Here is a 14394-nt window from a genome sequence, read left to right on the forward strand (position 1 = left end):
ATGAGCAATTAACTCGAACTCAATTATAGATGCCTACAATAATATAATTTATATAGTTAAAAAAGAACAAAGTTTGGATTTTCCAAAGCTGACCAGCCAAGTGCGGCAATTAATTACGTGTAACCGTTTTTGCAGTGGCCGTCGGAAGGAAGGGAAGGATTTATTGTCAGTGGCACTTCATTACAACGTCCTTGGACAGTGATTGGCGAGTCTATCCTTCATTTCCCACTGTAATATTTAGATTATCAATCATCATCATCATCATCATCAACCCATTGTTGTCCCACTGCTGGGCACGGGTCTCCTCTCAGAGTGAGAAGGATTAGGCGATAGTCCACTGCGCTGGCCAAGTACTATTGGTAGGCTTCACATATCTTTGAGATTTTTTTTTATTAAATCTCAGGTTTAAGGTTTCCTCACGTTGTTCTTCTTCACCACATAACTTTGAAAAATTAGAGGTGAGCGCAAAAACGCGCCTGAGATTTGAACCCTCGGAACCCTCGAGCGCGAGGCCGAGTTTCTTAACCACTAGGCTACCACTGCTTTATCTACTATGAATGAACTGTGAATGAGACTATCAATAAATCAAAATGATTCAGTCGTCATCGTTGTTGTGGTCGCTTTTCTAAGTGAGATACGTTTAGATCATACTCCATCGCTCCATACTCAAGTACCTTGAGCAGTATGATGTACAACTACCAATTCATAGATTTTATTTTACTTTCCAAGTTACTTTCCAAGGTGTTACCAAAATGATTTATTTTTGTTACAATGACCAACGTCACTTATAGAATAGTAGTAAGTAGTGTGATATCACCAGTCAACAAAGAGTCAAAGACTGTTTGAGACTTTGACAACGCTTACATATTATTAGGTGGCAAATACTCGTATATTAAACATCAACAAATGGTTTATGAAAACAATAACATGTTTAAAATTTGACGTGCAAAATGGTAAGCTGATTTAATTTATATAGACAACGCGAAAGCTCATTAAAGACGGAGATACCTATTTATGGAACAGACGAATGAAACGAGAAGCTCGCGTGGTTTTCCGCACTGTCACTTAAAAATTCAAGCGCGGTGTAGACTCCTTTCAGTACGAATTTCATGCGTTTTGTGAAATATTTATAAGGTACCGCCAAAATCCTCGCGAATAGGGCATGATGGAGCATTGTTGTTTTTGTTGAATTTTAACGAGTTTAAAATTGTAAGAGACATGAGATGAGTTAAAATATCCTGACGTGTGCAATTAACTTAGTGAAGTAGCTTTGGATTAGTCGGTGTATAATAAACACCTTATGAAACTTACGTGATGTTATGTCTTTGAATGGACAATAAAACTAATTCGTATTTTATATATAGTAGGAAATTGGTCTTTAATTTCAGTCAGTATTTATTGCTTACACCTTTTATTTTTTAGTGCTGATATGTTCACTGAAAAAAGCAAAACTATGAATTCTAATGGATGCAAAAACAAAGGTAACCGATTGAGCTGGAAAAAGACTATTACAAAAATATAAACAGACATTGCTTATTAAATTATAATGAGGTTGTTTATAAACATAAACTTGCTACACTTATATTTTAAGAAGCAAGCGGTTAAAGATTCGCTATTATGATTACTTTACGAGCAATGCAATATAAACGAGGCTGGAACGAGCTCCTTTAATCCGGCTCACGGCTCTATTACAGCTGAAGAAACAAGGATCGGAATGAAGGAAAGATTAGCGATCCGTCCGGCGAAGTCGGAGTGAAGTGGCGCGAACGATAAATCTCAGCTGTTCTCCGCCGGCCATTACAAAAACAGTTACGAGTAATTAATTACCAAACTAGGTAGCTTTTGGATAATTCTATTGCTTTTTACTGACCCACTAATGTTTCTAATTTTTTTATAAAATAGAAATAAATAACTTAATAAATAAATAAGAAGTAAGTGGCCAGTAGTAATCAAATTTATATAGAATTGAATTTTTTTCTGAGGCCGGCTACAGATGTTTACCCCTTAGGACTCAGTTGGATGTTCTAGTACAAATCCTTCTTAGTACTAGTGGACCACTTATCTGTGGAATGAAACTACGTATGTATCTACCAACTTCACTCTAACTAATTTTAACTACACTAACAACGAAGAATATTTGTAAATTCAGTTAATATTACTTTCGTAGAGTTAAGACAGCAAAAGGTATTTTTAACAGTTGAATATGTAGTATGACCGTATGCACAATTCTTTTTTTTGGTAAGTATGTAAGTAGATATATGAATAAGTAACTAAAAAAATGAACAAGAAAAATGTAACATTAATGTCCTTAAACTTATAACTTTGTCATTCTTTATAAGTATTCAGGCTTGTCTCAATTCAAATAACGTCCGCGTTAACACGAGACAATAGCCACAAGTATCTTGCCACCTCGAAGCCTGCGATTGTCTGAAGAAAAAATGTGTCAAAAGCAACGTCATCCCATTTTTATCGGAGCTTTCGGTCGGATGCGTCGCCTGAATGCCAAGAATTTATTGCGTTGTACAGCCGTCGGAGAGGAGAATTAGCCGACAATCAGTAAAGAAACCTACAACGAACAATGCGAAATATTAACTACTTCGATACGACATCTTAGCCTTTTGTCTTAAAGTTGGATTAAATTAAGGACGAGTCTTATCTTCATCTTTAAACTGAATGGAATTATTCATGTCGGCTTAAGAATTATTCACATGAGGGATAATTTTACCCGATCCCAAAGATTCATTTTTTGCTGTCTTTGAAGAAGGAGGAAATTTTATGTTCGGCTGATGTGGGTTTTTTTTTAAATTATAATTAACTGTTGTTATTATAAAAGTAACTAAATTTATTACCTTAAAAGTGATCTTAACATTCATTTTGCCGTAAGTAAATTATACATAATTATATTTAAAAACTTTCATAGATATATACCTTGATTTTTTATATTTAGGTTCTTAAGTATGATTTATGAATGAATCTATTCAGGGTGACAATATTTTCGCAAAATCATAAAAATAAAAATGGAACCTTGTTCAACGTTGACCTGTTAAAACTGAATTGGCAAAAAGTGTACACGAGCCTGAGCATCACATAGGAACATAAACAACTGTACTTGTTGACACGCCCGCACATTTTAATAGAATTGCAATGGCTATAAAAATATACTATTGTATTTTTATACAATGGAGCTATGAATGAGAATTTTCTTATAAATATACTACAAAAGGTAAAAAAGGAATGTTTGATTGATAACATTAAACAAAGTATTCGTATGTAGATCGTGAGAGATTCGTATGTACGAGTACGCATCTTATAATGTGGCTAACTGGAATGTTAAAGACGTAAAATTTTGAGATATTTTAATTGTGTTATTGTTTTCAATTATGCTATTCAAATAAAAACTTTAATACGTTCTATAAACATATTTTTAGCAAAGGATAATGATAATGAAATGATTTTAACTTTTAGTATTGTGCCTTGTTATAAATTTTTCATCAACACAGATTTGTGAATAAAATAATATAAATAAATTAAATTTCAACTATATCAGAACCATAAATAATATAGGAAAATGTGTTCAACTTTACAACTTTGTAAAAACTGTTCCCGACAGGACTGGCTGAGTAATTGGGATAGTTACGTAAACATGTTTATGCGGCGGAAAGCTTTCACTTTATTTTATTTCCTTTTTATCAAGTGATTAATTAGAAGGTGCATAGAAGGTGGTAGAACCCTTTGTGGTTGGACTCCGGCGGCACCACCGCCACACCTATTTCTACCTAATAACAGCCATATTAAACGCTGTTCTGGTTTTCAGTGTGTGGTAAGGGATACATACTATTCATAGCTTAGTCCGCAGGGGTAGTAGCGCATCTGTGGCCAAACTCAGCTAGGAATATATAATACTACCTGGGTGTCGGCGACTCACTAAAGTTATTTAATTGAGAATTGTAATTAACTTGTTTTTATGTCTGTCTGAATATGTTTTATATGTTAAATAAGAAAATACATTACGTAAGTTTTAAGTTTTAGGATAAGACACGGTAGATGGCGCTATCGGTCGCATTTGTAGTATTTTATTCGAGTTTTTGGAGGTATTGTTATGAAAATTGTATTATAGGTTAAGTTTTTGAGTTTTATACATATTTTATATTTCTAATGTTTATGTTATCTCCTAGAATATGTTTCTAGCTTCATATTGATGTAAGAATAGTAAGAATCAATTATGATAATTTCGAGATAATTAGGATTATTGACATGTGAAATGACGTAACTTGTACATTTTTGGAATATTTTCGGGAATAACTTCGTAACTAATTTAGGGATGATAATGTAACGTATGTATGCTAGATAGGGCTAATTATGAGGATTCCAACGATGTATGATACATGTATGTAACTTTTGGGAAATTAATAAAGAAAGAGTGAAAACTAGGTCAGCCAAAGTGAAAATGACACGAAAATGGGCCTAAAAAAGCGCGGCTCTCTTTACGGTATTGCTCTGGGGTAGCTCAGAAAACCAGTTTTCCGGCTTAGCATGGTCTCAGCAGAGAAGAATACGAAGAAGACTCCTGAAGAAGAAGAAGACTCCCGAAGAAGAAGAAGACTCCTGGAGAAGAAGAAGACTCCTGGGGAAGAAGAAGGAAAATCTGAAGACGGAAGCGTTCCTGCGCAAGAAGAGGAAGTAGGGGTTAGGTCGGGATAGGGAAGAGGCTTTGGCTGGCCTACACTCTTGTTTCTATTGCACGTCAATTATTGTTTCTATTGCACGTCACCCCTTCCCCGCACCTACCCTCTCTACGGCACGGGACAGGCGCAACTCCCCGACGCGACGACTATCACCACGAGCGGGCTTCCGGCGCCGGACGGAAGAAGGCCGTCCGTACAACATCACGCCCGCACCCCTATACGGTCGCAGGTTAGGTGGCGGCGTGGCATACCACCACACCGCCGAACAAACAGCGCCCCGCGACAACAGCTGGTCCTTCGAGCCGGATCATCATCGTGCTAGTCGTCACATCGTCGGGTTACTGACGCCGCCATGCCAATCACACGGAGCCAGAGGGGAACCTCGCCGCCGAACCAGTCGACTGCGCCCCGCGCCACGGAAGGCGCGCAGGGGACAACTGACTCTTCGGGGACATCGGGCACCGCAACTGAGGGTACGCTTACAACATATGAGTCTAGAGTAACTTCAGGCACCTTGGCGACTGTTCCAGCTGCTCCAGGTGTTCCAGCTGCTCCAACTGCTGCAACAGCTGGAACCCGGAAAACGCGGTCGGTGAAGTCGACGAAACGTCGGGAGATGGAAGCCAAGCTGGAATTGGCGCGCCGACAGCTGGAAGAAGCGAAGGCAGCTGCAGAACTCGCCAAGGCGCAGTGGGAGCTGGTCCAGGTGGAGAATGAAGAGTCCGAGGTCGAGGATGAAGACTGGTCGCATAACGCGAACACCCACACATGGGTGCAGTCGACGGTGGAGAGGATGTCCGGGGCGGGGCATCAGGGGGAGGTGTCCGGGGAGGGGCACCGACTGGGGGCGTCCGGGGAGGGACGAGCCAGTCAACCTCCAGTCACTATCGTCAAGCCTGAAGACCAAGCGGAACCTTCAAGCAACGGGACCAAGGAATTGGCTGAGGCCATCATGAAGGCCATTAGTGTTGCGCCGAGGAATACATCGCAACCTAACTACGTACATGAATTACCCGACTTCGATGGAAGAAGCGAAGAATGGATCGCCTTCAGGACGGTATATGAGGACACCGCACCGCTGTTTACGGAAGCACAGAATATGGCGCGGCTGCGGCGGTCAATTAAGGGCACGGCAAGGGAGGCTATCAAGAGCCTATTATATTCAGAGTGCCCTCCTGAAGAAGTAATAGAAGCTCTTCGTCGAAGGTTTGGAAGACCAGAAGCCCTGATCCTGATGGAACTGGAAAAGGTAAAGAATCTTCCTAGGATCAACGAAAATGCGCGCGACATCTGCGTGTTCGCCAGTCGAGTGAACAACACCGTCGCGACAATACGGGGGCTAAGAAGACCGCAGTATCTACACTCACCGGAAATGGTAAGGATTATCGTGGGTAAGATGCCGGCGGTATTGCAGTATCGGTGGTATGACTTCGCCGCCGACGCAGAAGATCAAGACCCAGACCTGGTGCATTTAATGAAGTTCCTCAACAGGGAAGCGGACCGGTGTGGACCATACGCGACGCAGGAGACTACGCAGCAGCGGCGCCAACATCCCAGACGTCAATTTACCAACACCACGTCCGAACAAATAGAAGAAAAGAAGACCTGTCCATATTGCCAGTACGAGCATCACCTCTTCGAATGTCGCAAATTTCTTCAGCTGCCAATGAAGGAACGGTGGGACGTCGCTACCAAGTCGAAGATGTGTTTCAAGTGTCTCCAAGGACGACATCAGAAGGATACATGTCGGCGTCCACCGTGCAAGACATGTAAGCGGTGGCATCACTTCGTGCTTCATGAAGAACGATGGGATCACCCGAAGCCCGAAGAGAAGAAAGAAATTGCGAACAACGTCATGCTCCCGGTGAACACTGCAAGGACAGCAAAGGCATATTTGAAGATGGTTCCTGTTGAGCTATATGGACCGAAGGGAGCTGCCCGGATCCTGGCGTTACTGGATGAGGGGTCAACTGTCACGCTTCTCGACTCTGCGGTTGCAAGACAAATCGGCCTCAAAGGACCCGTGGAAGCACTCACCTTGGAGACCGTGGTTGGGAAGACCATCTCCAAGCAAGACTCAATGAAGGTCAACGTCAGATTGAAGGGAATGCACCAGATCAAGAAGAGAACCATCTCTGGGGCCCGTACGATAGATGACATCAACCTGACGCCTCAGAAATTGGAAATAAGAAGGATTGAAGAATGCGCTCATCTCAAGCCAATGTCGAAACAATTGTATTATGAAGAAGAGTCACCCAAGTTGTTAATCGGACAAGACAATTGGGAGCTCATCGTGTCCAGAGCCACACGCAAGGGGAAAAGAGGTCAACCCGTAGCATCATTGACCTACCTAGGGTGGGTGCTACACGGGTCCGATGGAGCAGCATCAAGACCTGTGAACTTCGTAACCTGCGCGAACGTGTCTTCTATAGAAGAGGAATTGGAAAAGGTCATCAAGAAACATTTCGCCGTGGAATCGTTGGGGATCCAGCTACGTCGACCGACCACAGACATAGAAGAAAGGGCTCTGGCAATTTTGAAAGAAACGACAAAGAGATTGGACAATGGGCGCTTCGAGACCGGCTTGCTATGGAAAAACAAGGAAGGGAAAATGCCCGACAATTACAAGCAAGCGGAAAGCCGGTTAAGGAACATCGAAAAGAAACTGGATGGGGATCCGGCACTGAAGCAGGATTATGAAAGTCGGGTACAGAATCTCGATACTAACGACGCAATGAGGGGCGTGCCCAAGGACTTCGGGAGTGGACACAGATGGTTCAACGGACCTTCATTCCTGGCACAAGAGGAGGAAGATTGGCCGAAACCACGTACTTTCAAGGCGGAGCCCACGGGAGAAGAGAAGGAGAGGCCAACAGTGGGGGCAACGAAGCCCGTTGACCGGCATCCAACTCCGAACCCAGTCAAGTTTTCAAGTTGGACTCGACTAGTAAGAGCGACCGCGAGGGTACTACAGTTCGTCGACCTGTGCCGGAAGAAACACGCAGTGAACGTGTCCCGCAAGTCTGAGCGTCAAGATCCTACCTGGAAAAGGAATAAGAAGAAAGCCAAGGTAGCAATGAAGCCCGTGAACAAGAACACCCAAGAAAGAAGATTCATTCCCCTCGAACCCGACCAAATAAAAGAAGCCGAAAAGATCCTATTACGAAGAAGCCAAGAAGAGAGCTTCCAAGATGAAGTACGCTGCGTCAAGAAGATGAAGCCATTCGAGAAGAAAAGCAGGCTTAAGAAATTGGATGTCGTCATGGAAGATGGAGTACTACGACTCCGAGGAAGAATTGACGCGGCAAGACACACTCGGCAAGATAAGAAACCTGTGGTGTTAGACAGCAAGCACCACATCACCAGACTGCTCATCGCGTACTACCATGAAGAATTCCACCATGGTAACCACGCGACGGTGATCAACGAGTTGAGGCAGCGCTACTGGATCCTGGGACTACGGTCTGCGGTGAGGGCGACGGTTCATCGATGTCAGTGGTGCAAGGTGTACCGCGGCACGCCACGACTCCAGCCGATGGGGAATCTCCCGCTGGAACGGTTACGGCATGGGGAACCGCCGTTCACATGCACCGCCGTGGACTACTTCGGGCCCATGAGCATCACGGTGGGTCGGCGTCATGAGAAGAGGTGGGGCGCTCTGTTTACGTGCCTCACAACCAGAGCCGTCCACGTGGTACTGGTAGCATCTCTGTCAACGGACTCCATGATCCTGGCGCTAAGAAGAATGGCAGCAAGAAGGGGGATGCCGAAGACGATCTTCAGCGACAACGGCACCAACTTCGTGGGGGCAAACAAGGAACTTCAAGAAGCCCTCGCCAGCCTCAACAAAGAAGACCTCATCACCACAGCCGAGCGGATGAGCATCAGGTGGAAATTCATACCACCTGGGGCTCCGAACATGGGCGGGGCATGGGAGCGCCTGGTCCGTTCCATCAAAACGGCCTTGGCGGTCACCCTCAAGGAAAGGCATCCCAAGGAAGAAGTCCTGCACACTCTGCTACTGGAGGCGGAGCACCTGGTGAACTCAAGACCTCTTATCGAAGCCGACGAAGACAACGAAGAAGGTGCCCTCACTCCCAATCACTTCTTAATTGGGAGATCCTGCGGCACAAGATTGGGGACATTCACCGACGAAGACCTCACCGGCCGGCGCACATGGAGGACAGCGCAGCGACTAGCCGACCACTTCTGGAGCAGATGGGTGAAAGAGTATCTTCCAACTCTGATCCCGAGAAGAGTCGACGCGAGAGCTGCCACAAGGGACTTGCAGTGTGGAGACACGGTCCTAATAGTGGACTCCACGCTGCCACGAGGAGCCTGGCCGAGAGGTGAGGTGGTCCGAACCTTCCCTGGACCCGACGGTCGCACCAGGGTATTGGAGGTGCGCACTACGGGGGGCGTGTTGAAACGTCCCAGCTCCAAGTTGGTGCTGCTGGTACCAGCACGGCGTGATGAAGAGCAAGCGGTCGACGACACAGGCGGTGGAGCATCGAACAGCGAGCCAGACTGCGGGAGGCGGTCGTCACGTCGAGCCACGAGCATGGAGTCGCCGGGCCAGGAGTTGGTGCTACGCACGAGGGGGAGGATGTCGGCGACTCACTAAAGTTATTTAATTGAGAATTGTAATTAACTTGTTTTTATGTCTGTCTGAATATGTTTTATATGTTAAATAAGAAAATACATTACGTAAGTTTTAAGTTTTAGGATAAGACACGGTAGATGGCGCTATCGGTCGCATTTGTAGTATTTTATTCGAGTTTTTGGAGGTATTGTTATGAAAATTGTATTATAGGTTAAGTTTTTGAGTTTTATACATATTTTATATTTCTAATGTTTATGTTATCTCCTAGAATATGTTTCTAGCTTCATATTGATGTAAGAATAGTAAGAATCAATTATGATAATTTCGAGATAATTAGGATTATTGACATGTGAAATGACGTAACTTGTACATTTTTGGAATATTTTCGGGAATAACTTCGTAACTAATTTAGGGATGATAATGTAACGTATGTATGCTAGATAGGGCTAATTATGAGGATTCCAACGATGTATGATACATGTATGTAACTTTTGGGAAATTAATAAAGAAAGAGTGAAAACTAGGTCAGCCAAAGTGAAAATGACACGAAAATGGGCCTAAAAAAGCGCGGCTCTCTTTACGGTATTGCTCTGGGGTAGCTCAGAAAACCAGTTTTCCGGCTTAGCATGGTCTCAGCAGAGAAGAATACGAAGAAGACTCCTGAAGAAGAAGAAGACTCCCGAAGAAGAAGAAGACTCCCGAAGAAGAAGAAGACTCCTGAAGAAGAAGAAGACTCCTGGAGAAGAAGAAGACTCCTGGGGAAGAAGAAGGAAAATCTGAAGACGGAAGCGTTCCTGCGCAAGAAGAGGAAGTAGGGGTTAGGTCGGGATAGGGAAGAGGCTTTGGCTGGCCTACACTCTTGTTTCTATTGCACGTCAATTATTGTTTCTATTGCACGTCACCCCTTCCCCGCACCTACCCTCTCTACGGCACGGGACAGGCGCAACTCCCCGACGCGACGACTATCACCACGAGCGGGCTTCCGGCGCCGGACGGAAGAAGGCCGTCCGTACAACATCACGCCCGCACCCCTATACGGTCGCAGGTTAGGTGGCGGCGTGGCATACCACCACACCGCCGAACAAACAGCGCCCCGCGACAACACTGGGGTTGATTACAGATGTCCATGGGCGGCAGTGACCACTTACCATCGGGTGGAATGCATGCTTGTCTGCTACTCCTATATTATAAAAAAATATTAATTGCGCACTAGTTAAACTCAACAAGGAATACAATCAGAACTGTTTAGATAAAATGAACACGAATTGCGAAAGAAAAGGAGTTATTTTGTTTTGTGTTTCACTCTGTTACTCTAATTAATTAGTTTTAAGCTCTAATTAATTGGTTGCGAGTTACTCTCATTAATTACGTGAAATTCAACGTTTGACACTGGGCATCTAGGTTTGAATCCTATTTATATATTTGACTGTTACATAATGTGCAAATTTAAAAAATAATTAGAAGCACGCTAGTCCTTCTAGAGCTTCCAGTGCTAGCAATCCTTTGACGCCTATAACGAGTTTTCCAAGAAATAGAACTATTATAATAAAGTATGCTAACCTCATAGTTCACTTATTATTTCTGTACTTTAATGCAAATTTGAATTATTAGTAATTTAATACAGATTTAAAGTAATTCAAAGTATTCAGTTCCTTTTCAACTTTATTATTAAAACGTTGAAATAAAAACACAAACCTATGTGATTTTGCGTTGAGGAACAATTTATGTTTCGCACGTCCAGTAAAGCCCGCGATGAAAGTTTCATCGTATCGCCGCGCTGCAGTCGTGAAATTGTATTCGAATGTGTTTTGTTTTAGTCGGCGATGAAATTGTTTTTGTAGAAAATGTAGATAACTATAATATTTAATCTCGTGTGACACGTTCTGAAATATACGAGTAACAATTAAAGCTGTAACTTATTAGTTACTCGTAACGGCACAAGACGCCGCTGCAAACCATGAGTTGATTTGATATAATCTATTATTATAGTTAATATAACATAGACATCGATAAAATTAGAAAAATATACAAAAAATAAAACACAAACGTATGTGATTTTGCGTTGAGGAACAATTTATGTTTCGCACGTCCAGTAAAGCCCGCGATGAAAGTTTCATCGTATCGCCGCGCTGCAGTCGTGTAATTGTATTCGAATGTGTTTTGTTTTAGTCGGCGATGAAATTGTTTTTGTAGAAAATATAGATAACTATAATATTTAATTTCGTGTGATATATTCTGAAATATAACAATTAAAGCTGTAACTAATAACTCCTAGTGGCACAAGAAGCGGCGGCGAACCGTAAGTTGATTTGATATAATCTATCATTATAGTTAATATAATATACCTACAAGTCGATAAAATTTGAACAGTAAAGACAAAATTAGAACACAAACACATGTGATTTTGCGTTGAGGAACAATTTATGTTTCGCACGTCCAGTAAAGCCCGCGATGAAAGTTTCATCGTATCGCCGCGCTGCAGTCGTGTAATTGTATTCGAAAGTGTTTTATTTTAGTCAGCGATGAAATGTTTTTTGCAGAAAATATAGATAACTATAATATTTAATTTCGTGTGATACATTCTGAAATATAACAATTAAGACTCTAACTAGTTACTCAAAACAGTACAAGAAGTCGCTGCAAACCGTAAGTTGATTTGCTATAATTTATTATTATAGTTAATATAACATATACATCGATAAAATTAGAAAAACATACAAAAAATAAAAACACAAACGTATGTGATTTTGCGTTGAGGAACAATTTATGTTTCGCACGTCCAGTAAAGCCCGCGATGAAAGTTTATTCGTTTCGCCGCGCTGCAGTCGTCAAATTGTATTCGAATGTGTTTTGTTTTTCTCGGCGATGAAATTGTTTATGTAGAAAATATAGATAGATAACTATAATATTTAATTCGTGTGATACATTCTGAAATAAAACAATTAAAGCTGTAACTAATTACTCGAATTGGCTCAAGAAGCGGCAGCAAACCGTAAGTTTATTTGATATAATATATCATGTCAGTTAATAAAAACACAAACCTATGTGATTTTGCGTTGAGGAACAATTTATGTTTCGCACGTCCAGTAAAGCCCGCGATGAAAGTTTCATCGTATCGCCGCGCTGCAGTCGTGAAATTGTATTCGAATGTGTTTTGTTTTTAGTCGACGATGAAATTGTTGCACATCTAAAACATAAAGAACTATATTTAAATTCATGTAACAAGTTCCGGAGTAAAGAGTTAGAGCTCACAAATAGAACAGTAATTTAAATATGTGATAAAATATAATCGACTCGAATGTTATCTCATGTATCTAAAAGGTGAATAAACGAACGGGTTACACATTGATTTAACAATTTAACATTTAGTTTAATACTAAATAAGAAAATAGCCGCAAAGGTATCTCGAAACTGATTAGTACCAGCACTTTGTTAAGTTAATTATTAATTAGATTCCTACCTGAGATCGCCCACAGATGCGTTAAATGCATAACCGCCACTCACATTTCTGTCTAATAACTGCTGTTATTAGACAGAAATGTGAGTGGCGGTGCCTTAGGAGTCAAACTACAATGAGTTCTACCACCTTCTAAGTTTTGTAGCTCTTTTACTTCAGACTATAAGTACAACCCATAATCCACTAATTGTTTCGTCAATAACCTTTTATACTAGTTTGCTCTTGTTTCAAGAAACAAATGTTAAGTAATAATTCGTTAAGGAACAATTTATACTTCGCGTGTTAATGAAAGTTCCACAGTGTCGCCACTTTGAAATTAATTGTATTCTAATGGATTTTAGTTGTAAATTAAATTAGGTACTCATAAACGTAACATATTTTAATAAGTGTCTCAGGTTTAAAACGTAAGAGATAAAATATCGTAACCGTTGTGAAGTAAATATGCAAAGTAATTAATGATTACTTTTTGTAAGCTTTTCGTAAATATATAAAACAAAATTATGACTTCATAATAAACAATTCAAATTTATCCAATTAATAAATAGTACTCAATAATTATAACATTCGGTCACATATAACTTTTATACCAACACGTTGTAACTGAAAATATGCGAAACTCTCCCGAATTGTATTTTTAAGGCTGCAACGCGCAGATATGATAAAAGTTTCATTGCAGGCTTTTACTTCACGCTCGAAACATACACTGTTCTTCCACTCGTACATTTTTTTCGTTTTATAACACGATATTTTTATACCCGACTGACCAGTTGTTCTCCATAATAAACATGTTAACGTTTTGACAAGTATTCTTTGGTGTGACAGATATATAAATAATTGGCCAAATGCAAGTCGACCTCGCACGTGGAGGGTTCAGTAGCAGCAAACAAATTTTATTCATATTTTATTATTTGTTGTTTAAGCGGCCACCATTATAAAAAAGTCCTACGCATCAATAAAAAATGCAAAAGTCTATCTATTACGGTTCAGAAGATAGAGCCCTGTGACAAACGGACAGACAGCGGAAGCTTAGTAATACGGTTCCGTTTTACCTAACTAATATAGACTGAAACTTTTATCTTTATGTAAAAGGTATGTAAAAGGTTTCAGTGTACAATTTAAAGATAGTTTTATGTTCTGATACTAGTTTACATTTGTGAATAGAGAGTTCTGAAATATTAAGGTCACCGAATAATATAAGCACTTCAGTTTATGGGTATTTTTGCTTACAAGTGTGTATACTTATACACTCTCGATAGTATTTCACTGCATCGAGCCGATACCACGAACCATACAATGCAGCTTTCACTCTACGAGTGAAACATAAATTGTTACTCCCGGGCTCTATTTTTATTTTTTAAGCACTCACTTCGCTTGTACTTTCGTTTAGTTAAAGGAAAACTTTAATTGAATCCGGTTTCCTTAACACTTTTTGTATTTTAATATACCTATATTAAATCTCGCAAAATATTTCAGATTTAATTTAGATTTTAATATGATTATATTAAAATATGAGCAGGTATTTCCGTCTAAGATCTAGAATTCTCAGTATTAGACCTGTACAAGGCGGTAATAAAAATTATATTATAAAATCTCCAACTGTATAAAAACTAAATAAACACTATTTACATATTTTACATTGATATTAAAGG

General features: G+C 40.9%; 1 protein-coding gene across 1 annotated transcript; it reads left to right on the forward strand.

Annotated features, from left to right (window-relative positions):
• Nucleotides 1-5037: 5037 nt before the first annotated feature.
• LOC140748240 (uncharacterized) lies at nucleotides 5038-9309 on the forward strand. Its single transcript, XM_073081013.1, has one exon. It carries the CDS (start codon nucleotides 5038-5040, stop codon nucleotides 9307-9309), a length of 4272 nt encoding a protein of 1423 aa, XP_072937114.1.
• The last annotated feature ends 5085 nt before the right edge of the window (nucleotides 9310-14394 follow it).

This window comes from Epargyreus clarus, unplaced genomic scaffold (genome assembly GCF_041222505.1).
Source record: "Epargyreus clarus isolate Ecla_fem2 unplaced genomic scaffold, WU_Ecla_fem_2.2 ptg000003l, whole genome shotgun sequence".
In the NCBI taxonomy this organism is placed as follows: Eukaryota; Metazoa; Arthropoda; class Insecta; order Lepidoptera; family Hesperiidae; genus Epargyreus; species Epargyreus clarus.